Source organism: Rissa tridactyla, chromosome 10 (genome assembly GCF_028500815.1).
Source record: "Rissa tridactyla isolate bRisTri1 chromosome 10, bRisTri1.patW.cur.20221130, whole genome shotgun sequence".
Lineage (NCBI taxonomy): Eukaryota > Metazoa > Chordata > Aves > Charadriiformes > Laridae > Rissa > Rissa tridactyla.
In genome coordinates, this window is record NC_071475.1 from 21,732,441 (window position 1) to 21,758,097 (window position 25,657).

General features: G+C 42.2%; 1 protein-coding gene across 3 annotated transcripts in view; it reads right to left on the reverse strand.

The window, feature by feature from the left end:
• VGLL4 (vestigial like family member 4) overlaps positions 1–25,657 on the reverse strand; it is a 108,121-nt gene that overhangs the window by 24,991 nt on the left and 57,473 nt on the right. For 2 of the 3 annotated variants that reach the window (XM_054215744.1, XM_054215743.1), the window contains exon 3: positions 1,324–1,513. In XM_054215744.1, the coding sequence (XP_054071719.1) occupies positions 1,324–1,513 (190 nt within the window). Of the gene's footprint in view, positions 1–1,323; positions 1,514–23,174; positions 23,766–25,657 lie in introns of those variants that run through there. The other variant, XM_054215745.1, reaches the window with a different exon arrangement.

The window sequence follows — 25,657 nt, forward strand, 5'->3', positions numbered from 1 at the left end:
AGCTTTAAAATATATCTAAGGGATCACATGAACTAACTGCCTGTATCTTTTAGTTTTGAACCTTGGTTGCACATGAGTCTGTTGGTTCAGACTTCATTATTTTTATGGCCTCCCCTGTATAAAGTGCTATAATGTACATAACTGCCAGCTGTGTTTTATTTCATCACTAGCAAATGAGGGTTTTTTTAAAAAAAAATCACACCTTTTCCCACAAAGTTACATAATAATTTAAAAATGCCATAAATTTCTTCAGTTGTGTCATGTATGTAATGCCACAGAAATGCAGCACACGCTTCTTTCCAATACCAGCGTTCTGAGCTCCAAGGAAAGTCTGTAAACAGTTAAGTTTTCAGGAGAAAGAACGAGGTATGTTGTAAAGGACCAGTCTCTCCCTGCTTGTAAGCTTTTATTGTTTTGCATTACTTCAGTGCTGGATTCCTGATTTGTAACAAATTCCAAGACTGCAGACTACAGGCCCAGGCTCTGACTAACACTGTGGTGATTTATTTGAGGATAAATACCTCTGTCCACATCTTATGACTGAACACAACAGTCCACAGCAGCGTGGAATGCGGGGAATGCGGCGGCTGCGGGAGCTGAGGCAGCAGGGAAAGGCGCGCAGCTATCAGCCTGCCCTGGGCTGCTGAACCGCTCCCATCGCTTCCTCCAGTCAAGAATGAAAGGAATTCCCTAAGCCTGTGCTTCATGCCAACCAGCCTTGCCTTCCCAGGAATGAGAACGCAGCAAGAATGGCATTTGACGATTACCCAACACATGCACCTAACTCATCAACACCTTACCTGGGCGAAAAATTCCACATCTGACTGTCAGAGCTGCGGTGCGAGCCTTTAAGTCATGTTTAGCAACAACTGCAGCTTGCCCAGTTGTCAAGGCAGACTAAGAGCAGCTGGCTCACAATCTCCCGGCCTCAGAAAAACGCCAAGCACTTCTGTTTCCCCTCCTCCTGCTTCCCCACCCCCATCGTCAGGGAGTACAGAGCCCTCAGAATCAGGGGAAGTGAAAGGAGCAGATGACGCAGAACAAAGGAACAATACTTGAGGAACTGCAAGGTGAATACGTGTGTTTTACTATAAATAGCTAAAGTTGGGCTAATTCCTGTTACTTCATGCTGTATGAAAATAAAAGAAAACCAGAAGTCACCCATCTAATCACACCAGGCTTTGTGCAGATCTTCCATACAAACTGGAACAAAGGAAAAATCTAGCACAAAGTTTTAGACACAGTCTGATTTTAGCACACACAAAAATGAAGAGGACAGAAGTAAATTCTACGAACCAGAGGTAATAAAAGCAAGACACTTACAGATGGGGATTGAACATTCGACTCATTTTAGAAACGTGGTCGTTTTCACAGTCTAGCTCATCATCCCCTTGGTCCATGCTGAGCTTCCTCTTGTTGGGACTGATGGGAGGAGGGCCTGTGCGATGGTTGGTGAGAGCAGAGGAGACTGGGAGAGACTGCATCCTGGGCTCGCCTCTTAGAGCTGCTTCACCTGCAGGAAGACGACAAGTGAGAATGAACACGACAGGGAAAAGGGGTAAAAAAGAGCATGCTCTTTGAAAACATTCTTGCAAACAGATGTCAGGTCTATGTAGGTACCTTTAACATGGCTGTAAGATAAATGAGGCATCATAAAGCATAATTGAGCGCTTTATGCTGGAATAAACAGTTGAAATAAGGTAAAATGAGAGGGGTCGACTCACCCCAGATGATCTGAAAGGTTGAGCTAAACACATCTTTCCAACAACGTTTTTATTCAGAAGCATTCCTTCTTACAAGCTGCCATTCCAACACTGAACTCTCATTACCTCATTCTGCAAAGCATGACTATTCGCAATGAAATACGCTTTGTTCCTTTTCTTATGGTTGTGGTTATAAATTCCAGGGCTGCAGTTCACATTTATGCCAAATATTCAAGATGTAAAACTGAATAAGCGTTCAAATTCTCAAATGATTCCTTTTATAAAAAGCTGTCCAAAACAAGCTTGTCTAGTATATAACTATGCAAGGTAAAAATTGGGGAAAAAATTGGAACTTGCTGATGCAAGTTTTAAATTTGACCTTAGATGTCCTTCTCTATACATTTAAACTATGTTTGGAGCAATGAACAAAAAAGCACAATTCTTCAGCACAAGAATCACAAAATTTCAGTTTTAAGAATGCTGATTTTCAACTCAGCAGACCGGTGGTAGAGTATTGAGTAGATTATAAATTTTATATAATCTGACACTTATCAGAAAACGCCATTCACAGCATGTGGGAGCTGTGTATAAATAAATCCAGAAGTGATACAATTAGCTTGCGCATAAACACATTCACATATTGTTACTAAGCACGCATTAAAGGGTGACCACAGGACTTTTCCCATTTCAATTAAATGTCTCGCTAAATGTATAGCCCAAAGCACAGTGCTGCATTTCCACCAGCAGTTATGGACTTTACTGGAACTCACATCCTAACAGCCACAGGTCATATTTAGACCTCATAGGAATTTAAAAATGTTAAAAAATGCTTCTGGGGCTTCATAAGGGGCTTGGAGCGGAGCTAAATTAACCAGGGTCACCTATTCTGGTAATATGCCTGAAATAGCCGCTTTTGCTAGAGTTTAAAATTTGTATTTTTCCTACACTGCCAGAAGCATTTTGTTTTCTACATGCCCATAATTTCCAGAACTAAAATTAGGATAAAGTTAACTCCATCTACAGCCCTGAGGTGCCTGACAATGGAAATCTTTGTATGCCACCACACATTTCCACATCATCGCCAAGGCAGATGATTTATAAAATGTTGCCTTAATTCCACACACAACAAATACGATTTTGTTGGAAAAAGAACGAGTGAGGAGAAAACCTCCTGAATGTTTACCAGTAAAAATAAGCATTTTGCCAATTTAGTCAGCATAATATAAACTAGCAAACATACACTGACCTATAATACACCACAAGTCATGATTTCTATTAAAGACTCTGGCACCGAATCTAAATAGGAACTTTCCATCTCAGCTCTAAATAGTAAAAACTGTGCTCTACTGCAAATGCTCTAAGACAGACACCCAGACCCTCTCCTGTTCGAAACGACTGAAGTGTTAATTGGGAAGCCCTCCACAACCACTCAGGTGTCGCAAGAGCTTTTACCAAAAAGACCTCTCATATGAAACAATCTTCATATCAGTAAAATTGCTGCACTTTTTTCTTCAGCCTTTATATTATGCTAGTAGAAACCTCCACCTACACTGTGTTCGTATTCTAAACTTTAGAAGTAAACCACATCATACCAGTTTCTCTTAGCGAGGAATCTCCCTCACTTTGAAAAAAATAAGTTAATACCAATGTCAAAAGACAAAACTTTCATCAACTAAGGTTTGTGATACTTTCATCCCACCCATATGCAATCACTCTTCTCTCTGCAGTATCTCAGGTCACTTCTGAAGACTCAAACACAAAATTCCATTACAGCAATTACAAATTCCGTGTAGGCACCTAACTCCTACTGACTTCTCAACAACTCCGGAGAGGAACATGGGCCATTTAAATATCCATGTAAAGCTGACTCTGGTGTTTGCAAAAGACTAATCTCTAGACATTGTCCAATTTAGCAAGTTAGAAACCTTTCCTTTCCCCCAAACAGCGACCAGGAGCCTGATACTATACAATTACTTCAATGGGTTTTTCTTTAAAAAAAATTATAAAAATGCATCTTATTATATGTATGGTAACAAAAGCATTTACAGATTAACATCCAGATTGAGTAAAAAATCTGGTAAAAAGGCTATTGCTATCATATGTTGGAATTAAAGAAACCTATTTTAAAGAAATTTAGCAAAGAAAGGAATGGCTTCTAATTAAAGCCTGTTGAATTTGGTAATGCATTTTCCTAATTTTAAAGTAATGTGGTAATTACGCAGGGGACACTGAGGCCATCAGATAAACATACTAGTACTGTCCAGTGTATCTGCAGCACCACAGGGCCATTTGGCCAAAAATTAATCAAATTAACAACATTTGAAAGAGGTGGCAGCGGTGAGCAGGTAGGAGCAGCAGAAGGAGCTCTTACACCCTCAGTCTCTTCCAGGACAGGCTGGAAGGCACTGAGCATCTCCTCAGGAGAAGACACTGGTGGCCGGTGCTCAGCATCTTGTACAGCCCACCCTGCAGACGCAAGGCAAGCAGAGAACAGCAGCAAACAAAAGAGTCCAGATAACAGGGTAAAAGAAAGAGGAAAAATACCCCTTCGTTGTTTACAGGGACGCATTGCATATTCATATACTGTATTTGTACTGCACCAGGACCTCTCATGTGGTCTGCAAGTTTGATTAGGGGTAAAACTGCTTTTTATTTAAATAGAAAGGCGACTTCTTTCCCCACTGCTTTCCTCCTTACCAAACTGGAATTTAAACCAGAGAGGGAGAAACCACAGCAGAGCCTACCACACAAAATGCTGTTTTACTGACTACATTTGTCTCCCCCAACTGACCACACTCCATGGTAACCAGACTCGCATCACACAGCTGGCAAGACAACACTCTGATAAAACAACTGTGTTTTATAAAATTCCCCAAGTCTAAACTCCAGTCTTCAAAATTCATTACTGTGACGGCTTGTGTCTGCGCTGCAACTGAAAGCAGAGATAGCAAACACATTTATTGTGCCTCTCATAATACTTCTCTTTGTTTCAGTAAGCAGCTGGTGTAAGGCACTCCAGATCTGCTGCTTTCAGATAGTTCTACTTACAGCTATTCATACCAGTCTCTTCCCCCACCCCCCCTCTTTTTTCTTTTTTTATTAAAACTGTTCGGCAACATGATAAAGCACAGACAAGCTAAACAGAGATAACGACGTGACGTAGTGTCTGCCTATATAGCAGTACTGCAGTAGTGCACTCAGTTGACAGAAGCCCATGCAGTCAGCAAGAATGTTCTTTATTTTAACCACTTACGAGCCGAAACTGAAAGTGATTCAAATTAACACATGCAAACGAAGTGTTTGTAAAACCAGCGTGTCTCTTTTCAGACATATTCACCACAGGGACAGTTCTCTGTAAACACTGGATCTTCAGCACAGTTTGCGTTTCTCTTGCAGTTCAGTATCTGCGTCCCTACTGCAATGTCCATGCAATACAAACATCACAACAGCAAAAGTTATGTTTTTACAAGTGTGGATTTGATAGCAAGACACCAGAGAAGTCTTAAAATACGTCTGAGAACTCCAGGAGTTACCAAAGACTGGAAAAAAAAACATACACTCTTTTGGCAGCTAGCTTCCTTCCTCTCTGACCTAGCAACTCAGTATGGGCTGCACTGAGACATGGCTACCATATCCCATTCCCCCTCCCAATTCCCTCTCTACCGCTGGCTACTACTAATGCATAAAATCTGAGCATTAATTACAATTCAGAAGTGAAAGGCTTAGTCTTTCCAACTGAAGACTGACATGATATAGACCTTAAGACATATTGAAATAAAACTCCTTGAAAGAAAATTCCACCACTGTCCTTGCCCGTTTTACTTTTCTGTTCTGCATCTGATAAATGGGCTTGTCCACAAGAGTAAATTCCTGACACTTTTATTCACTTTGGGGAAGGGGGGGGGGAAATCAATCAATCGTTGGTTGTGGTGTCTGTCACAGGGTCCTTACCCTTTAAGGTCTTGGACTGAATTACCATGACCTCAGGCCGTTTTATTAATTAATAAAATCATGGGCACAAGTGTTTAACAGACTTTAATTAACATGCATTACACCTTTAATTACCTTTTCCGATACCTCCACACAGATAAACTCTCATTAGTAAAAGGAGCTGTCTCATGTTCTTAGGGACAGACATTTCCAGGAATCAATAGGGCAGTTTTCTCTACTCATCCAAGATCAAAATTTAGCCCTCATGACATACAAAACATTTCTGCTGAAAAGCCAAGACATTCACAAAAGCTATATATATGTGAAAAGGATACTATAAAATGAAACTTGTTTTATTTTCTATTCCTATATTCTAACAATCATGAGATTAAATTGCAAATAGATTGGAATGAATAAACTATTGCATGTGTTCTTCCACCATCTCAAAAACAGAAGTCAGTCTGTGCCAACATAAATTGGGATAAATGGCATAAAAATTCCAATTCATGGACAAAAATCACATGATTTGAGGTACCAAATACCAAGCAGGGAAGTCACTGCAAGTTACTCAATTCAACAAGTCATCAAAACAAGTTATCAAAACAAAAGAATGACAATAGAGTGCCGCAGAATTAATCTGCAGATGTTGTCAGCTGCCTAGTTTGGGTATTACTTCACAGCATACTATACAGCGTAAGAGGACTGATATCCTTGAAATTGTGAAATTCCCCAGAAATTAAATATGTGTAAAGTAGTTACGCTACAGAAAATCTTCAAAGTATGTAATTTAAGGCAGATTTACTTCACTTGCTTGACCAAAGAAAATTAATTAATCCATTCAGACTCCTCAGTAGTAAACCTTTGGTTCATGAAAAAACATATCCTAAGAGGCACTCACAAATTGTATTCATTTATATAATTGCTGAGTATTTCTATAACCCCCCCAATTCAAACAAACAAAAAAATCCCTTACGTAAAAACACAGTTTTGCACCACTACCTTATTTCTGGCTTGCAGTTTCTATAAAAGACATGATTTAAGCTGAGCTTAAATAAGTTCTCGCTCTGGGAAGTAGTCTGCCAAACTCTGTAAACAAAGTCACGGTAGTCTGTATTTCCTTTGTAGTATATAAAACAGGCCTACCTGGAGAGCGTAATAAAACAGCAAACTACAGGAACAACAAAAAATTAAGTATTAATGAGAACAGCCTAATCATAAAATGCTGCTATGAAATTAGATCTTGGAAATATTATTTTTTATTATAATTGATAGATTTCTTTTAGCAGCCAACTTACCAATTCACTTATCTGACACATATTTTACTGACCGCCTTGTAATATGACAAAAAGCTAATTTAGTAGAAACATACACATGTAAAGAAAAATTGGCAAAAAACTGCTCTCATCCGTTTACAAAACATACGAAAAGCACTTACTCCTGGAGCCAAGCTCTGGCTACCACTGTGCAGAGATATGTATGCCAGAAAACCCACGGCCAAAAACAAAATACAGTGATTAAATCGACTGTTCTGTTCTGGCTCCTCCATCTGACCACGCTTGCCAACGAGGGACACATGATGCTTGACATGGCAAGCAAGAACATAAAATAGTGACCTCTGCATTCAATCATCTCCACCCACTTTTTCCTCCTCTTTCGTTCAAAAGCCTGCACAAAGAAAGGAGCATGAATTTAGGTACAGTAACATCGCTTGCAGAGTGCAGACATGCTTGCTTGAGGATCCTTTCAAAAAACACATATTGTTAATCAGAGCTGAGTAGAACATGTTAAAGCAGATTTCACATTAATAAGTCTTGAAAATGCTGTGTTATATACAGAAGACTAAATTGCAAGAGGCAGAAAATGGCAAAATTGCCTCCCCAAACCTAACTGTAACTGTATTTGCTCCTCTGAATGTACTGTGAAAAACTGACTACATCATCTTATATTCTCTTATCATACTGTAAAAGCACAGCTGTACGAAATAGCATACGTATACTCTCTGTACATAAATTGACTTACATGGGTAACTCTTTCAGTTCTACAATACTTCATGAACACAAGAGAAGTAAAAAGTCTCTGCTGGACACTTAAACTAGGATTGAAAGAAATTCTCTTCACTCTGCTAACCAGGTACCAACTGAAAGAGTCTCCTTTAAATACAATTTTGGTGTTGAGTTTAAAAAGAAAAAAACAAACTGTCAAAAAGTGTCTTGGTAAGTAGGCAAGAAATTGATGGCATGGAAAGAAGGGCAGCAGGTATGTCAGGAAGGAAGCAGGATGGAGTACATTTTAATGCTCCAGTCTGGCAGAGCTCCTTAATATTTCCTCTATCAGATTTCAGTTTTCACACCTCAGCAGTTGTGACTGTAGGGCTGCATTCAGTTCCAACCCAACACTGATCTCGGGCTTAGGTCTAATTGTAGAGCTATAAGACTACTTCATATATTTGCAGATCTCCCTTTAAGGTAATGTCCCATTTAGCTAACTCTTGCAGCACCTGGCTGAACCTAAAAAACGGTCCTTTCTTCTGCTTTAAGTTCCTGTACTTATGTAAACTATGGCTAGAAAAAGATTCCAATTATCTGGCAGACAAGATTTAAATGCAATCAATGCTAAACTACGCTAATCTCCAGAGAAATATGACCAAGGACGTCATCAATGTCAAAAAGGGATGTCCCCCAGGTCAAGACTGAGGATGGGTTTGTTGCTGAGGAAGCAGGGTTGCTGCCAAAGAGCACTCTTTTCTGAGCCTTTTTACCAGCTCTCCCAGGAAAAACCTACATCAAACATTTAAAGACAGTTAAGAGGGACTAAAACTTAAGCCAAGTTATCATTTTATGTTTGCTCAATGCATTAGAGGCTCCTACAAAAGAAAGGCAAGCTAAGCTGAGCCACCAAGTCCAGAAAGCAGCACCTGCCTTAATATGGGGCTGTCCTGGAGCACCCACCCTGCCCAGTCATACGGGCTTCGGTGGGCAGCAACATCTACACTCGCTACAGAACACCTACAGAGATGCACCAACAGCCCTGTGCCAGATACTTCAAAACTGACACCGCCACCTTGCTGAATAAGCTGACAAAGATACAGCTGCTAAACTCAGCCTAACTGTGCAGCCTGTGCGGAAAGCTACAGACTGCTCTTGTTTGGTGCAGAACAGCGTGACCCAACACGGGCATCCCAAACAAGGGGGGGATAAAAGAGAAAGGAAGACAAAGGGAGAAGCATAATTTACATTTTCTGCAGAAAACAGTCCATTTCACCTTCTTGTATTTGCTTAGAAAACATGACATTAGTATTTACTGGTCAGCAAGAGATACATGATCCATTTAATTCCCCAGCAAAAGTTACTGCATCGTAAGTACTGTTAGTAGTTCTGGTGTATCCCTACACCATACTCCATGTATAGTAATACTGAAATTTAGTAATTTAAGTTTCTTCTGTGCTAGGTAATGTGTTCTCCTCCGTGCAGTTGAAATCTATAAAGACTGTAGGTGAGCGTCTGTGGGCCGGACCCATGAAGAGAGGTGAAGTCCCACCAGCCTTGGTGCGTCGAGGTAAGACACTCAGTTTCACCTGGGGGCCGGGCTGGAATGCTTACGGGGCACATACACTGGAGAGAGCAGGAAACGAAGACCAAGTGGGTTACAGTAATCCCTAATACAGAACATAATTCCAGAATTTGTAATTAAGATTACCACCACGCAAAGTTTAAATAATAAACGTATCATCAGAATTCAGCTTCCTTTAGTTTATTTGCAAAACTACTACACAGCATTCTCTCACATTTCTGATAAGCAGATTTTAAAAATTGCCAGATACAAAGATTTACTTTTATCAGTGCGTTAATGTGATTTTATTAAAAATGTAAAAACACTATAAAAAAAAAACCTGTGAATGAAATACAGCTGTAAGTCAACATGTTGAAGACGTTGCTTTCCAAAACGAGGGTGCTTTCCAGAACTAGGTGTTCTTTCTTTTGTCACCCGGCTAAATGACTTACTGTGCTACATAAAAGATGGGAAAGCTGAGCTGATCAAAGACTAGCCTGTCTTGTAGCAGAAACAATCAAAGCTAGAAGACCTGCCATCTATTTCAAAAGCAAATCAAAGTCACAGCAAGGTCACAATAGAAAAAAACGTTAGACCGGGTGCTGAAGCAGTATTTCAGCATACCAAACGACACCTTCGAATTATGTATTTTCATGAAATGGCAAAGAGAGACAGATAGGAAATTTAATTTGTGAAAACTCAAATTTGAATAACTCCTCCTAAGTAGACAGAAATCATTTGCTGCCCTCCCTCTGGTGTTTTTAGCCACTATTTCTGTTAGTGGAGAGCAATGTAGGTACTCGGGTCGGAAACAGCACCTTCTGCTCCAACGGCTGGTATTTCACGGATGTGATTCTGCGACAGAAATTAAACTCTAGACTCCTGCACTGGGTAATCAATGCCCCTGGTGGGTATGAGCACAGGCAGTATGTTCTATGGCAACCCTGCTTAAAACATTAATTTTGAGATGTTTACTTGTAACGCGGTCAGATTAAAATTAAATCCAATAAATTGTGGGCTGTTTCTTTCAATAAGAATTTGAAGCAAAAGGTGCTATGCAAAGGTAAAAAAATATATTCCGCTTATTTAAATTGGAGCTTATTTTAGATATACTGCAAGGTTTTATTGTAGTTTACCATAAACATACTCCGAACACCTTTTCCCACTTTATTCTCCTTTGCTACATGTGGAAAAATTCAGAGAATCAATAAAAATGACCTTTCTAAAAGAGATTCAAAACCTGATATTGCACTTCTCAAGCAATGTTTCTTTTACTTCCATTTTATTTTTCCGCAAATTTCCTGCCTGGAAGGTAGAATGCCCCCAAGAGAGGATATAAATGCTGTATTTTAAGAATAAAAACACAAGAGTAAATACATTCGAAATGTTAGTAAGAGATACGCACACATGGGTGGCTCCCTTCGGAGCCGATCTGGAAAAAAGGAAGGTTGCTGTTTAGACCACTGTACTGTGTGCGTGTCCTGCAAAGCTTAGTGCTAACTTCCCTGATCGGATTCCTATTAGTAGCATACAGATGACCTCAAATGGCAAGTCCAAAAAAAAAAAAAAAAAAAAAAAAAGCCACAAAAAGCAAAGAAGCCTTGGCCACTGCATTTTCCCCATATGGCATGTGGGCAAGCAGTGAAATAGCCGAAGCTGCTGGCAAGCCTTAATCATCACATCCACATGGACACACAACTAGGAGCTGCTGCTGCCGCCTTCATAGTCACCAACAGGATAATCTCTTCCGAAACTGAGGTGAAATGGGCAAATTATATTTGGCCTAATGAACACAGGAAAAACTTCAATTTCAGTTTTGGTCTTCTGGTACCTGATTGCAGCCTGTCTGAAATGGCCTCGTGTATTTAACGAACACAGAGCCCCTTCAACCAAGCTGGAGAGAATACTGAAGACTTTCATCCACAAAGCGTCAGAACAATTCCAACCCATCTCCCACAAAGAATCCATTGTAAAGAACAAAATCCCTTTGTCCTTCAAAATAGGCTCCAAAATCCCTTCTACAGCGGGAAAGCAAGACAGCAATGACAACTGCGCGGGGCAGTCATGAATCCAACGGCAAACTACGTGAGCCATTCAGATGAAAACAAGATAGCCTTTTGATCATGTTATTTACATAGAAAATGAGGAGGACGCGTCAGCTTGCCAATTCCTTATGTGCAGGGTTTTACTGTAACTGATGGCAGTAGGCTGAGATATGACCCAGCCAGTGCCTCAGGCAGCAGAAGAGAATGAATTCAAGCTCATCATAAGCGCTACAAGGTTGAGTATTACAGACCCTTCAACCCACTGGCTTTGTATTATTCCGAGACACAATCCAATAGTCTTCTTCAGCTGTTGCTCACATGTGCTGTTTTAATAACCAAAAACAAAGCAGCTCTGTGGAAAGAGACCTGGGAGTCCTGGTGGACAACAGGATGACCATGAGCCAGCAATGGGCCCTTGTGGCCAAGAAGGCCAATGGCATCCTGGGGTGCATCGAGAAGAGTGTGGCCAGCAGGTGGAGGGAGGTCATCCTCCCCCTCTGCTCTGCCTCGGTGAGGCCGCATCTGGAGTCTGTGTCCAGCTCTGGGCTCCCCGGTTCAAGAGGGACAGGGAACTGCTAGAGAGGGGACAGCAAAGGGCTACCAAGATGCTGAGGGGACTGGAACACCTCTCTGATGAAGAAAGGCTGAGGGATTTGGGTCTCTTCAGTCTGGAAAAAAGATGACTGAGGGGGATCTTATCAAGGCTTAAAGGGTGGGTGTCAGGAGGATGGGGCCAGGCTCTTTTCAGTGGTGCCCAGGGACAGGACAAGAGATAATGGGCACAAACTTGACCATAGGAAGTTCCACCTGAACATGAGGAGGAACTTCTTTACCCTGAGGGTGGCAGAGCCCTGGCACAGGCTGCCCAGAGAGGTGGTGGAGTCTCCATCTCTGGAGATGTTCCAAACCTGCCTGGACGCGTTCCTGTGCCACCTGCTCTGGGTGACCCTGCTCTGACAGGGGGTTGGACTAGATGATCTCCAGAGGTCCCTTCCAACACTACCATTCTGTGATTCTATGATTCTGTGAACTTGCGAAAGCTTCACCTTCTAGAAAAGCCCAGAGAACAGTATGGCTCATGAGATGGAGACGAAAGGATGCCATAGAATTTCTCCAGGGTGCTGGTATGAAGAAACATACATAAAAAAATCAAAAATATTACCATTGCTCCTGAAAGGATTGCCTCCAAAACAAACAGACCAACAGGCACGCACCACCACTAAGGAAAAGGTAAAATTAATTTTGCTCCCCTGACACAGCAATTTCTAATCTTGGGTTCATGAAATGTAACTAAGACAAGTAACTTTATTGGGAGAAAAAAAAAAACTTGCTATGAAGAGATCCACAGAAAAAATTTAGGTAACTACAGAGCACAAGAGCTTGAAAACCGTTGTTCCACTAGAAGATTCATTTGTGAAAAATCTGGTACCAGAGAACATTATTATTTCCTCCTCAAAAGGACTGAAGATACTGGATCCGAATGAACGCTCCTACCCGCACCAGCAGTCAGCACTACCAGAGGGTGACTGGGATTGACAGAGGCTGTCAGATTCAGAGAGATAAAAGGGCAGACAACCCTATGGTGCCAAGGGATACATGGGAGCACTCTCTAAATCATAGCTGGACTGTTTATTTCACAAGAAGGAGGGTGGTTTATGGGGCCAAGTTACAGGGTCACTTAAAATAAATGTTCTCTCCAAGGGGAAGCTAAGGCAGGAAAGACAGAGGCAGGGATTGTGTTTGCGACCAAGAAATTACAGGCTGCCTGTACAGGCTTTCTCACAGTTTTCTGGGCGCTGAGGGCAGGTGTTCCAGAACTCTTGGAAAAGTAAGGAACAAGCAGAAATTCAGATTTTTGAAGTTACCTTGACAGTCATGGGATTGCAATGGGTGAGCAGTACCAAAGTTACACTCTACTTCTCAAAGACCTTTAATTAGGGCTTCGTCTCCCTCCCCCTCTACCTGCTAGTCTTCAGCTGAATTGCCCTTTTGATTAACTTAACTCCAGGCTCCTTGTTTATTTATTTCAAAGTTGCAGAAGCAATTAATTCCTGACAAAACACAGAGAAGAGAGGGAAGAACAGATGCGTTGATAAAACCAAGGTAGCGAAAAATGTCAGTTGTCTGTCTGTGTCCCACCATTCAGATGCTACTAGTGCCACAGGATCCAGAAATTAAGTGTCTCTCTACATTACTATGATATCACTCCCCAATTATCTGTTAAATCCTTCCCCGTTTTACTTGAATGGTGTACCAGCCCAAACATTTCTGGAGATCTCTACTCTCCATCACACATTAAAGGTGTTCCATCCCATAATTAAGCAGGCGCTCTATTAAATACCGCTGTGAATTTTTTAATGGAACCAAACAGTCACTTCAGGAGCAGTGAGACACTGCATTAATTAAAAAGGTTTGGAAGCATTGCTTCGGGTCATAAATGGGTTATCAGCTTGCCTGCTGCTGAGCCACGCATTGCATGACCACAGTTGGACTGCAATTCAATTGAAGTTTCTTATCCCAACTCATCTTCTGAAGAGAATATAAAATTAACTGCCGGCAGCAGCGGTCACACTCCTTTTATGCAACTCAACAGGCCCCAAATATAAAAGAGCAGACCTGCAGAGGTCCTGTGGCTCAAATAGGGGAACTTAAAATTCTTCCATCCCACTAGCCTTTGTAAGAGCTTATTCCTTGGATCAGCTAAAAAGACTCAACTACTTCCCCCTGAAACCGATTTAATCGTCTCAGTTTAGAAGGGGTCCACTATAGATGAGCCACGGTCACAAGAGACTTCAGTCCAAAAGCTCCTGTTCCCTCCATGACTGCTGAGCAGAAGGCAAGCATCTAGTCCCTATATCATCAGTCCAGGTTTCAAGGATCAGAGTTTTTATCTGTTTAGCTGATTAATTACAATTTTTATTTGCACATCTCAAAACAAACAGGTAAAAGCACTTTTTGTTCACTAACAGATCACAGTAAGGTTTAGCAGCTACGGCAAGATACTACAGTCAAGGCACTCTGAATGCTGCTGTCAGCTTTATCCCTGACTTACATGAATTTAAGCAATTACAGCTCTCTCTTTTCTCTTCTGTAAATAAGGATAATGTTCACTATTTAATTCATAGGGGTAGCTGAAGGTTGAATAAACTAGGCTTCTGTGAGAGGACTACGATTCTGCAGAGAGGATTAAAAACAGACATATACGAGTATGTTACAATGGGTATTAAAATGTTTGTTATCATACTTGCTTCTAAATGGACTCATTGAGAAACACTTGAAAGCAAACAGGGTAGTGTTCAATTTACTGTACTACAAAGAAAAACTCCGTACATCCACAGATTAGCTGTTAAGGCGAGCATAGTGTACCTCAAAGCAGTTAGAGTCTCAGAAATCAGGACTTTTAAGGATTTCTAAAGGAAGAGAACGTAATTCTTTTTTGCTGATGAGCCAAGTTAGATACGTTGATTATATAACATTGATAAGAAGCTTTTTCTAAGAGACAGAAACTAGTCAAGAATCTGTAAACATCATTGCTAATGCTGGAATTCCTATTTTTGCCACCTTTGGTAAATAGCTCAGTATGATGCCTACAGCAAGAGAAGAGCAAAGTGTTCACCTCTTTAACTGTAGCCACTGGTTTTCAAGCATTCAGCAGGAAAAGTGTGCACGTCAGCATTCTCCCAGCTGGCTCGAGGAGATTTAATTTACGCCAACCACAGAGTGACTGCGATAGCTCTCCGAGATGCCACAGCATGAAAACTGAAGGGTGGGGGTTAAACAAGCAGCAATGCACACCAGATGTCTGAGGAGGACATCTAAAAGATCCGGAGCACAAGGAAGCATATTAAAAAAAAATCCCCTTCAATGCCATAAATATTTATACTAAATCCAAGAAAGTAGCTGAGTTCAAACTTGTCCTGTATGAATCACACAGCACTTCCCTCACCCCATCTTCATTTAATGTGTTCTGTATAAAACCACCACAAAGGAGGTGCTGCAGTTATGTCAACTTTTTTTTCTATACGCTACGAGTACTTTTTGTAGAACCCTTGCTTTAGAACAGATTATTTTCCAGAGAATATAAACAGAAAAACTAAACAGTCTTATTTTACTTGGCTAGCTCTTGTGTGGCATGTACTGGTCTTCCTAGATAATTTAGATTCATAGAAGTAGTTTCCTTTTGACTGGACAACTTTGATTTTCTTCATACGGCCATTTATTTATAATTAACAATGTATCACAGAGAAAACAATTCAAATTTAGTAAATCTGGAGCCAAGAAACAGTAACTTTCTGAAAGGTTCAGCTCTGAAAGTGCCAAAACCTGCTAATTTTACAAGTATCTAAATTTACTTTCAGAAGTGAGACATACTAAACATTAACAATTAAATAACAAAGCTGGAAGTCACAATACTATCTCTAAAGTGCAACCAGAGTGCACTAATGCCCTTGGTCGAACAAGGAAATACTCACTCTCCAAAAGACAACAGCTATTCCAAAAGATCCACTCAGCAGCTTTGGTTTTCACTCTTGTTACACAAAGGACTGCTGGGCTGGGCACTTGGTAGATGGTAACTACAAAGGCTATTGCCAATCTGCTGTTCTCTGATTTTTGGTTAAAGTAAAACATAACAAATATTTCAATGTTGGCTTATATTTGCATACAGCAGTGCCATGCCTACCCTGGCAGAAAAGATCTCATCTACTAAATCTTGCTTCTAACTATAACCCATGTTTAAAGGCAAAAAGCCTATTTCTGCATGCTGAGGAATAAATATTAAGTCTTGCAAACTGAGTGGTTTCCATGCCTGCCCTGTCAAATGGGTTTCCAGGAAAAACTACTGCTTTTTAAACACAACTGGTTCCAAACTTTTCCTGGGAGAGCAAATATATTTCCTGGAACCTGCTAGCAACGTTTGGAAGAACAGGAGGAAAGTTATACACAACGGTTGATTCTCACAGTTGACAAGGAACACTCCAAAATGATGAGGAGTGAAAAAGAACATGTCTTAAATTAATCAAAGATAGACTCTTGTAACAATGTGTATTATGAAAAGGCAGGAGCCACATTTTTTGTGAAGGAACTAAGCTGGCACCTACCTGATGAAGGCATACTTGCTTTCCTCCTCCTATGCCACAAAAGTAACATTCCACTTTATCCCAAATATTATCTACCTCCATCCAGGTACACCATGTTCTGGATGATCATCTCCTCCAAAGACAAAATGAGGCACAAAGCGTCACATAACACTTTTGGAGGGAGAAGCTGGACTGCACCATGCACTAAGTGCAAGAACTTTAACAAGTTCTTGTTTTTAACACTAGCAACAACAAAGTTAAAAAGCAAAGAAAAAAGATAAGTGTTACTTTAAAAGAATCTGATACCAAACAGTGCGATGAAACTTAGGTAAAGGAAACATTCTAAACTCTGTTTCACACTTTTGTCCCCCGCATTCGTATTATTTTTTACCTGAGATTTTCAGGACTTGCATTCCTATTAAGACGAGGTATCTAAAGATGAAGACTCGCCACCTCACTGAAGTTTCTGGATGACTTTTTTCTTTGGTTAGAACCAACGCTGTGGTGGTCCCAGGAACATCCTTACTTCAGCTTCGCTAAGGCTATACAAGAAAAAGCTGTATGGAGCTCTTTCCTAAAAACTAAAATGCTCCAAGCTTGCCTTACCTTAGAATCAGTGCCAACCTACTACTGATGTTAAGACTCTTCCAACTCCATCCATCAGTAACACGAGGTTTACAAGTTGACAGAGAACCCTAATTAAGAGCTCAACTGCCTGTTTGAAATTGCCCTTGTGCTGGATGGTCTATGGCCTCTCTTTCTGTCCCACCAAGACTCCCAAGATACCTGCCAGGACACACCAAGCTACGTGCACCATTACATCAACTGGTAGGGACAGCACGAGTACGTCCGCTCGTTCTTCGAAGAAGCTGTTAGATGAAGGACCAGGGGAAATCCACCTCCAGGGAATTAAAACTGTGCATCACAGCACTCATGATGCGTATGTCCTGGCATAGAGCTTGTACAACAACATCTAGCAGTACCGTACCACACAGCCAGTTATCTTCCAAAGCGCGCGGCTTCTACTGAAAGGGAGAGGAAACAATGACCCTCTGTGTCCAGCAATCCTTCCATGCTGATCTGTAAAGTAATTTTCAGGGAGATGACACAGACTGCACGAGGAAGAAAAATTCGGCTGGCTTTAAGAAAGAAATTAAACCCAAAAACGCTCCTGATTCCTTAACACTGAAAAAGTATAATACCATTTTTGTAAACACTCCTCCAGAAACTTGTATTCATCACTACCTCATACTATTATCAGTGAAAAATTACAGGCTCTGTCCTGCTGGATTATTGTTAGTGTAAACAACTTTGCTAAATTGCTTGGCACACTATCTGCATGCAGCATGTTAAAACTCTACAGTCTGTTCAGCCAAATTCACATATAAAGGCCCATCTGTATTAATCCTCAAGAAGAAATTAATAGACAACTATTTTCATGCAAAGTAGATATTTAAAAAAAAAAGGCAAAACCAATACATATGGATGAACTTTTTCATTCATAATTTTAGACGCCACACAATGAAGACTGTTGTTTAAGCTTTATTTTTCCTCTAACAGTTCTCCCTACAATACAGGGCATTGTTCAAACTCTGGAGCAATTTAAGCTTTTTCAATGTCTCCTAAAATCCCTGGATTTATATCCAAAGAGACCTGGCACTGTAACAAATTTGACTTGTGAGTAACAAGTTACAGCCTTTAAGCAAATTGCTCATTAACACAGGATTCAACTTACTGCTACAAACCTCACTACCTTTCATCTCAAGAAAAACGTGCTGCCTATCTTATCTATTGAAAGTTGTGGGATAACCCACTATTATATTTGGGTTTTTAATTTCCTTTTTGAGTTCTCAGTACAAACGCCGAACTAGCATCAAGGTCGAGGAGAAAACAGAACTCCGGGGGGAAAAAAAAATGCTTAAATGTGACCTGAATCTATCTTGCCTTTGATGAATGAGGAAAATAAACTGAATTTTGATGTCAGTACTGAAAAGGATATTCCCAACTTCATGCTCAGGAGGAAATGAGTAAGAAAAGCCCAACTGTGAAGTCAGAGCTCTTTGTTTTTTCTTGAAGATAAAAGACATTGAAAAAGCAAAACCCACAGAATGTTCTATAAATGGGGAACATTCTGTAGGTGCATCTTAATTTACACAACTTTGAACAGAAATTTTACACTGCGTTACAAATAAGAACACTTAATTCACCATGACGGAGATTTTTATACCATTTATTATTCCACTAATTCTTAGTAGAGGAATAGTGTTAAAGTCATTTTATATATTTAGGAACTAAAACAAACTTTGGAGTTAATAGGAGAAACTGATGTTACAAACCCAGAGTAAAATGCAAGGTCAGCAAAGAAAACTAATGGAAACCATTCTTTAGACCTTCAGAAAACACGTTACATTTCATTAAAAAGCAAATGAAGTTAGCAGAATCTGTTTCAAACTCCTCGTTTGATATCAAACATCTAACCTGGCCTTTTTGGGAAGAGATACATCCATTCAAAACGCCTTGCAGTGCCCTAAGAAGATGTATAGCTACGCAAGCTCAGGGCTGCAGCCAACGAATGCTTCATTGTTAGAGGAACTCCACGAAATAATTATGTAATCTGCCTAACTAATGTAAGCTGTCCTGAAACCAAAAAGGGGTGTTTTTCTATAAATCTGGATCCAATTTTCTTCATTAAAAAAAATCCAGCCTTCTGGACTGTCCAGAGAACTCTATAACTATTTTGAGTACTCCAACTCTCCTAACATGCCTGGGGGATTTCTCAGCATCTTATTGCATTTCTTTATACCTTTCCCAGCATAGCAGTTCAAGCCTCGAGAATGCAGCAATAATAACCCAAAGCATTCGAGAACGGGAGAGGGAGGAAGGAAGGCAGAAATCTGCCTTCCAACACACAGCCATCTGTACACCCCCTCGGATAAACAACAAAATGAAACAAATCTTCTAGTTAGAGACTGCACCTTCTCATACATATTCCAGTGGAAACGAGGAGCCAAAACTTGCCCGGCTGCCCCTGCACTAGTCAAAGAGCAGGATCACCTGTGATTTGTTTCACTCTACCATTACCTCACACACAAGGCTCTCGGAGAAGGAATATTCAGCTGAAGTTAAGTGAGTTTCCACTGCAAAACAAGATACAGATGTTCTACCTCTGAACCAGGCCCGGATCAAGTGCTTGTCATTCGATAGGAAGCACTGGGAGCGCCGGACTGGTGCAGAACGGTTCTGCTTCATGGCCTTTGCACCTCAGCGAGGACAATGGTCTCCCAAGAGTTCTCTGATGTCTCTGAGCTCATTAGGAAGAAAACAATGATAAGAAAGCACTACCCATTAAACTGGACACTGCTGATCACTGGCAGCAAAGGCTTCGTAGGAGGATATCAGATATATTCATGCTAAAAATCAGTATTCAGATGCTGAGTCAACAATTCTCTATTTCTTCTTTTCTTATTGCACCAAATATATTACAATAAATCGCTTGAAATGGTTGATCATTGCTAATACAACTGTCACTTTCCCATTGGCAAAGGCTAAACATTCTCATTTGAATGACTTAAAAAGTTTCTTTCACCGGAAAGGGAGACAAAACTCAAATGTTCTTTTTTATGCAGCTTGTTAAAAAACCCACCATGTTGTTAAAAGTAAGATTTTCCTCCAAACACATCAATCAGAGTTGAGATTATCATGGGGCATCACGAGGAGCTCAAAGCTAGTAATAATATTAAGAAAACACTCAAAAGGACACAAGTTATCAGTATAAAACAAACCAACCCAAGGAAAGGAAATAGCTTTATTCTGTGGTTCAAAGTTATGGACCACCTTTCAAAAACCTTCTCACCTCATCACTGCTTATAATCCTTTTGCCAGCTGTGGCTGTCTTAATTATATGAGTGTGCAGAACGTTTTATCATATTACAGAATCACATCAGTGTTGAGGCTAGAAGGCACCTCTGGGGAGCACCTTGTCCAAACCTCCTCCTCAAAACCAGGCTCAACAAGGGCAGGTTGCTCAGGCCCACGTCCAGTCAGGTTTTGAGTATTCTCCCACAGATGGAGACTCCACAACCTCGCTGGGCAACCTGTGCCAGTGTCAGACTACCCTCACAGGAAAAAAAAAAAAAAAAAATTCTTATGTTTGCCAAAACGATCACCTTCAGTTAAGGTTCCATACTACAAAGCAGTCAGCTAAATCTGCAACACACCACTACTTCTTACAGGTTAGTGGGGGTACTTCTAGATCTCCCATTTTCCCCCCAACCTCAACAAAGGGACACTTGTCTGTCCATAGAGCAGATCCCATATGTATCAGCTGCCATTCTGCTTTCTTCCCCAGACCTCCACTGAGTAAGCCAAAATCATAAATGTGTGTTATGAACTAAACAGCACTGTCCATAAATGTTCCCATCCTCACTGGAGCATGATCATGAACGAGGAGCCAAATGAGATTAAGACTGCACCTACCAGTCAAGGAAGACTAACCAAGCACTGGCATTAACTCGGTAGCCTGAAGCTTGCAGATAACAAATTGCTGTCTCTAACTCTTGCTGGGCAAGAAAAAGCAGGACTGGTCTTGGGACGCGAATTATATTCTTCTACTCCGTGTTGAACTAAAGGGCTGCCAAATGCACGCGATGGAAGAACTTTCCTATTTCTTAGGTCCCAATACATCTCTTATCTATAAGCTGCAGTTACAAATCAAAGATTGTTCCAGCGGCTTGTGCCAGAGGGTGAAGGATTAAAACCACTAGTAAGCCCCTTAAAATGATAATGACGCATTTCACCAGCATTCCAATTATCTCAATAAGAAAGAGCAAGTGTTTCAAGAGAGGTTCTAAAGGAATCAGGAACCCATCTCATTTATTTCCTGTGGCATATAGGCCCATAATTCTTTCCTCTGAAATTACAAACCTACTTTCACATTATACAATGTATTTGTATCTTATCCTACATCTGCAAAAGTACTTTTCAGGAAGGCATCTATTTATAAGTAGTTCAAGTATGACCTCCAATAAATCCTAATTAATTGAGTTTGAAAGGGCACTTTGTTGTCGACATAGTTCCTACCACAGCAGTATCTTTGAAAAGACAGGATCCATCACTGCTGACACAACTCACTTCTAAAAGAAATACCATGGCAGAGGCATGGAAGCTCTGCAGGCATCTCTGAAACACCCTTCCAGTTCACTGCAGATGTTGCCAGTGTTTATACTTTTTAAACCACTGGGATATAAACACCTCGCTATAAACACCACTAAAGTTTTGCTTTTCTTTTCTTCGTTTTGTGTGTGTTTATTTTAGTGTTAAAAACGTTAACTTCCATAATAAGGGACACAGCAACAGATGTTTAAACTAAACAAAGACTGCTATAGTAGAGTGTATTCTTAAGCTGTTCTTTTGCTTTTGAACTACTAAAGCTAAGATCTGGTTCAATAACAATTACTGGAGAAGAGGGCGGGGAAAAAAGGGGCTGGAAAGACTCTGCCATAAGTATAATTACAGTGAATTGAACTAATGAGCCAAAACTACAGTTTTTCTGCCTTAGTCAACAAAACACTCAGGAACATGTACCACGTAAGTAGAATTTTATGTAAAATTTCATGGTCTTCATCAGAAGTTGTCACTTATTTCCAAATAAAGCACTCTGGTTATTGCAGAGGGCAATGAAAAAGTTAAAGGATCCTGCAAGTTGGGTTTCTTTTTTTTTTTTTTTAAACTAGTTTTCTTGCTGTAACGAAGAAAGCACGGGATAAGAAAGAGCTTGAAAATTCAACTCTATTGAATTCCAACTCTATATTATTCAGGACTGATGGGCAAGCTCGATGTTCTGTAAAAGAGCTTTATTCAAGCAAATATATACATATTTGTGCAGGAAAGAAAAAGCAAAGAAGAAAAAAAAAAAAGAAACAGATATTAACTGTTCTACAGGAAGCCCCTCCACTTCCTGAAGGGAAGAAATGTGGCCATGCTGATTTAACGATAGAAAAGATGGGATTTTTCCAAAGCGAGGTTCAGGTCCCTGCCTTCTGGCCTGGTCTTTTTCTGAGGAGCATGAACTGATAGCTCCTAGTCCCTGATTGTTCCTTCCCTGACAACTGCAGCACTTCATTTTCCAAACGAACATGGAAAATGTTCCTGCTGAATCAGAAGAAAGATTTCTGCAATGCTTGTGTGTGGCTACAGCAAAAACAGTTCTACTGCCAAGCTGAATTAGCTCAGTGGTGCCTTTCTTCCCAGGCAAAGCCAAGCCATAACCACTTCTTCAAACTGCACGTAGATAAACCCCCACCACATGAAGGCACTGATTTTACCCTGGTACTTCGGGCAACTTCCCAACTGCTAAGGCTCCCAGGACGAGAGGCCAAACGCCAGCCTACGTGAGCCGCAGTACAACGCCGAGCCCAGCAAGGGGGAAAAGCCCTTTTCCACCGCGGGAGGCTGCGCGGAACTGGGGGGCACGGCCCCGCCACCGGCAGCATCCCCCATGCCGGGCCCGCGGGGGCTGCGCGGCCGCCGAGCGCGGCGGTGCCCGGCGGGAGCTCGCCCGCCCATCGCCCGGACCGCGGCTCCGGCAGCTGCGGAAACCATGAGCAGGAACTCCGCCTGCCGCCAAAGCAGCACGGCCCTTCCATCTAGCCAGCGGTAACCCAAGTCAACGCTAAAAACGCCCTTTGTAAAAGAAAGAACATAAAGATTAAACGAAGAGAACTCCTTCCTTTAAACAACGCCTTAACAATACAGCCTGCGAGGTACCTCACAACCAAGAGTACAGATTTCCGTCCACGAGGAAAAATTCAAGCCCACAAACAGCAGCAAACGCACCCGACAAAAGAGGCGTTGTGAAATGAAGCCATTACCTTCATAGCACAGAATGCCGATATTGTTGTTCATCTTGTCCAAGTATTGGTAGTTCAACAGGTCCATCTTCATAAATAGCATTTATCGGGCTAGCAAAGAAGACCAGCTCGTTTGCTTTCGCCCAGGTTGCGGGAGGAGGAGGAGGAAGAAGAGGAGGAGGCCGGGGAAACGGTGCCGAGCACGCTCCCGGCTTCCCAAACTTCACCAGCCCCAGGCCCAGCCTTCGGCCGATCAAAGCAAAGTGTGTTAAAGGAAAGTTGGAGGGATTCAAACACACACGCTCTCCCTTCCCAACTTCGGAAAACTCAAGTTTACCGTGTCCTTACAACACAAAGACGACCGTCTCCATACAAAGACGACCGTCTAAAAACTTTTCAAGCCTTTCCAGCGAGCAGAAGGACAGCCGAAGGGCGGCGGGGCAGCGGCCGGGCAGCTCGGCGGGACAAAGGCGGGCGGGAGGCGGCGGTGCCCGGACATGCGGGCGATGCTCGGGGTGGTTCCGATGTCACCCGGCTTCCTCCCGGGGCGGGGGGGGGGGGGCCTGGCCGCGCTCCGGCAATCCCCGAGCTCCGCAAATGTCAGGGATGTTTTCTGCACAAGATCAGCCCCTAAATGCACCCAGGGTTTGAAAGAGAGAGGCGGCGGCCGAGGGGCTGTGCCGAGGGGGATGTGCAGGGGGGCCGGGCCAGAGCCGCTCCCCACGGGGCGGGGGGAGGAGGAGGAGGAGGGGGGGGGGGGGAAGGAAGGGGAGGAGGAGGAGGAGAGGGAGGAGGGAAGCAGGGGCAGCCCGGGAAGCAGAGGGGCCTCCTCTGGACACGGGGCAGGAGCCGAGCGAGAGCGACTTTTTGGTCGGGCTTCTGAGCAGCAGAACTGAGCTTTTAAATCCATCTGTTTAAAATTAATTCTTTCTCTTAAACGTTTACTTAATTTCCTAGCGTGGCCTCAGACATATCCCAACGCTGTTGCAGTGAAAAGTAATGTGGTTTTACAGTAACGGGACAGAACAGCAGCTCTGGCATGATACTGGCAACTAAAATTAAAGAAAAGAGTGCACCCATAAGCATATAGACTGGTACTGCCTACTCGCACACGCACGGCTGCGATGCGATCAGTTTCATCATGTACAAATACATCACGTTTGACTTTTTTTAAAGGGCTATCAGCAGTTAAACATTCTGTGTTCTGCATTTCTAACAGCTGCTGAAGCTGCAGCTCAGATGACACAAATGGTGGAGATTTTTACAGCAGTCGCTCCCATCTGAGGATGTGGTCTGCCCTTCTACAGGCCGAACCCTGATCACAAAGACTCTGGCTGCTTATCCAGATGTGTGTGACTCATCGTAAGAGGGCAGAACATCTGTATGGGCGTAAGCATGTGCTAACCTAATGGGCATCAGTCTGCATTTCCTGCAGGCTGATCAGCACCCGAAGTCTGATCTGACAGAAAGAGAGAAACAAGTTCTGGGGAGGTTTGGTTTTACACAACTGATCTTCCCTGTGCCTCCCTCCACCCTCTTTGGCTTGGCACATAACTCATCCCTGCCTCCCTGGGATGGAGAACTGTATCTGTACACACAAGAGCACGCAGTCAGTAAGAACCAGAAACAAACTGTCATTTCCACTCTTGAGTTTTTCTCCCCTCTGTTAGAGACGGGGAAGATGTTACATTACAGAGGCAACTCCTGGAGTGACGTTTTGTCAAGGTGTTTTGAAAAGTATTGCTTGAATGTTCCAGATATTCAGTGAGACTAGGTAATTCAGGTGAAGTTACTACTGATCATGGAATCATTAAAGTTGGAAGAGACCCTTAAGATCATCAAGTCCAACCATTAACCCAGCACTGCCAAGTCCGCCACTACCCCATGTCCCTCAGCACCACGTCTGCGCGTCTTTTAAATCCCTCCGGGGATGATGACTCCACCACTTCCCTGGGCAGCCTGTTCCACAGCTTGACAAACCCTTTCAGTGAAGAAATTTTTCCAAATATCCATCTTAAATTTCCCCTGGCACAACTTGAGCCCGTTTCCTCGTCCTGCCGCCTGTTCCTTGGGAGAAGAGACCGACCACCACCTCACTACCCCCTCCTTTCAGGGAATTGTAGAGAGGAGAAGGTCTCTCCTCAGCCTCCTTTTCTCCAGGCTGAACACCCCCAGCTCCCTCAGCCGCTCCTCACAAGACTTGTGCTCCAGACCCCTCACCAGCTCCATTGCCCTTCTCTGGACACGCTCCAGCACCTCAATGTTTGTCTTGTGGTGAGGGGCCCAAAATTGGACGCAGCGCTCGAGGTGGGCCCTCACCAGTGCCCAGTACAGGGGGACGATCACGGCCCTGGTCCTCCTGTCCGCACTGTTCCTGACACAGGCCAGGATGCTGTTGGCCTTCTTGGCCACCTGGGCACACTGCTGGCTCATATTCAGCTAGGATAACTAGGAATAAGAAATTTACCTCCAAGGAAGATTCCCTAGAACCCAAATAAGGTTTC